The 2,892-nt window shown below is 34.6% G+C and overlaps 1 protein-coding gene across 3 annotated transcripts in view; it reads left to right on the top strand.

The window, feature by feature from the left end:
* Nucleotides 1–66: 66 nt before the first annotated feature.
* Nucleotides 67–2,892, top strand: part of LOC306877849 (vacuolar protein sorting-associated protein 35) — a 34,507-nt gene continuing 31,681 nt past the window's right edge. The window contains exon 1 of one of the 3 annotated variants that reach the window (XM_079429842.1): nt 67–385. In XM_079429842.1, the coding sequence (XP_079285968.1) occupies nt 383–385 (3 nt within the window). In that variant the 5' untranslated portion in view covers nt 67–382. The remainder of the gene's footprint in view (nt 386–2,892) is intronic. The other 2 variants (XM_079429843.1, XM_079429844.1) reach the window with 2 other exon arrangements.

Here is a 2,892-nt window from a genome sequence, read left to right as displayed (position 1 = left end):
TGTCACACCCCAAATAAACGTTCGGGTCTGTCATTGGTGGATCAAGAAACGGGCGTGGCCAACGTCGTTCGACTAACACAAGTATAAACCTTAACTACTTTTAAGTATTCGTCAAATGAAAAAGAGGCCAAGGGAAGTATACGATGTAACATTTTGGTCAGAGAAACGTTTTCCATTACGCTTTTCACACAAATAGGATGATGTAATGACACAACTCAGCCAATTTATTTTATTGTAAATACGTTCATTTGAAATCTTAATGTAGTTTCTACAGCGATGAATAAGCCAGTCGTCATGAGGCGGAACAGCAGCGGCGCAGTCACATGACAAGACACGTTCACAGGGGGGTCATCCAGTGTTTCCTCTAACATACCTGATAATCATGGTAAGATATAAGCGATCGTCGTATGCATAGACTGTATGCTGGGTGCTTTGAGTTGATTACAGCAGTGATGGTGTCAGAGGGGCACTGATATCTCTTGATGGACTGTTTTGCGTTTGTGAAGATAGCCGTTAGCATTAGCATTTGAGATGCGGAGGCCTACCTACACTTAATTATTCTCGTTTATTTCCTCTGGCTTGGTTTATTCTACTAGCAATTCAACATTTGGCATGCAGGTGTAATAAACTTACAGCCGGTATGTTTAGCTGTCATTAGAATCCACAAGTTTTGTGCAAAATGAACTTATTTAAACGGCTAATCCTGCTAGCATTAGCCTTATTTCTTTACAGTTAGGTTTCTATCGGTATTTCTATTTATTGTTATCATACGTCTACGATACGTTTATATGCAGCTCTTTGTTTACATGTATTTGAATAATGGCAGTGAATTTAGTATGCATAACATAAGCGATGTTTGGTCAAGGGTTCATTCATTCAGTTTAAAGCAACCCATAATCTATTATGTTTACCGTTTATCATAACACTTTTAAAATTGCAATTCACGTGAATTGTAACTGTCTGGTACTGCCAGTGACACTAAGGATGGGTCGTTTAGGAGGGGTGACTGTATATTGTCATTACGTATGTTATCCTCCACCCCAGCCTGCAGACCATGTAGTCATGCAGCTACTTTGCAAACGTCGATAACCTCATGATTACATACATTTATTAGGCTCATCATCAGATTAATATAGTGTCACTCTTTCAGTTCTTGAAGTTATACTTTCAAAAAAAAAAAAAAACCATTGGAAAAATATTTTGGAATGTCGCAGGACTTTCTGGCTGTAGTGTTGTACATCTTGTAGCCTACTGTATTTAATTTTTAAACAATATTTTTGTAGTTAATTTACAATTATGCACAGTGGATTTCAGTGGTCTTCATATTAATAAAATAGGCTAAAACGTGATAAAACATGTCAAGAAACATTTTTAAAAGAAATGGTGACCAGCAACAGCACTTAAAATTTAGCTTTTGAACAGTAGTGAATATACAAAGGAAAGTGTCCTTTTATATATGAAGTAAATTTTTTTGCAAATTAACTCTTCATATATATATATATATATATATATATATATATATATATATATATATATATATATATATATATATATATATATATTAGGGCTGCCACTAACGACTATTTTTATTTCGATTAATCTATCGACTAATTTTTCGATGAATCTAAACGCCCCTAACACTATAATAACTGTTGAGAGGTCTATGGAAGCAGAATAATGACAATAGTTTTTGAAACATAAAACATGCTGAATTCCACAAATCGAAAAAAAAGATGCATTGCAATTAACAATGCTTGCATGTTAATGCCTTGTATTTCCAGGGCTTGCATTTTTAGGTCCTGAAATTTAACACAGTTGTTTATTTAAGCTGTGAATATTTAAATTCATAATATTTCACACACATTTTCATAATTAAAAATTCAATAATTCATATTCACCTTACAGAATTCACATCCAAAATATTCAATCTGTTTAAAATTACGATGTATAATATTCAACAGGCAAATTTTGGTCATTTTATTTCGTTTTCCAAATTCGCGGCCACAAATTCAGTGGTTAAAATTTGGCGTTGCACAAACGGGACCCGCAGGAATAGCAGTAGAGCACCGATGCATGATCTCCAGCTGATGTCAGCCGCTCACCAGCAGGTGGCGCAAGCGGCTGTTGATGAAGGCCATATGTGGATCAAGTCATTAATTTACAAAAACTGATTTGCAGAAATGGAGCAAGCGCTAAGTAGAAGTTTTGATTCTTTTTTTATTTTGGTTGCTTAGTTTCTGTAACTTTGTATCATTGCTTGTGTGACGCGGTGCTGTAATACTGGGGTTCCCCTCATACGTCACACTCCAGGATTACCCAACGATGCGTAACGCGTCTAAGTGATATAAGATCTCAGAACACACTTTACTGATGATTATGCGAACTATGAAGCAGTGAAGCATATGTTGAATATGAACTAACGCGCAAGGTTTCATGCTGTTTCCCTCAGAAATCTATTAAAGAAAACGCATTTTGAACATTGAAGTTTGTGATTTAATAAGGTTTTTTTTTTAGCATATAGCAAGGATTCATTAAATTGATCGAAAATGACAGTACAGACATTTATAATGTTAAAGATTGAAAATTACAATTTTGCAGAGGTTTGTAGACAAATTACAGGAGAGGAAACTTTAGAAGGATGACAAGATTATTTAATTTTTTATGTAGGTCTGTTTGTAAAATTAGTTGACCTTAGCAATCCTTGTTGCAGTAAATGGCAATATCGACCTATTATCCTTTTAGATGTTTGTTCTTAACAAACATTTATTTTTGAATCTTAATTTTTTTTAGGCCCAATATGATTTAGGCTAATTCCAGAGATATGGTCATCTCAATGTGGATTAATGAGAAACTGTATACATTTGCCGTGGTCAAAAACTTTGCATACAGCTA

The sequence above is a fragment of the Barbus barbus genome, assembly GCF_936440315.1.
Source record: "Barbus barbus genome assembly, chromosome: 2".
Taxonomy (NCBI): domain Eukaryota; kingdom Metazoa; phylum Chordata; class Actinopteri; order Cypriniformes; family Cyprinidae; genus Barbus; species Barbus barbus.
The sequence above is the reverse complement of the archived record's forward strand: the minus strand, read 5'-3'. Positions and strand labels throughout refer to the sequence as shown.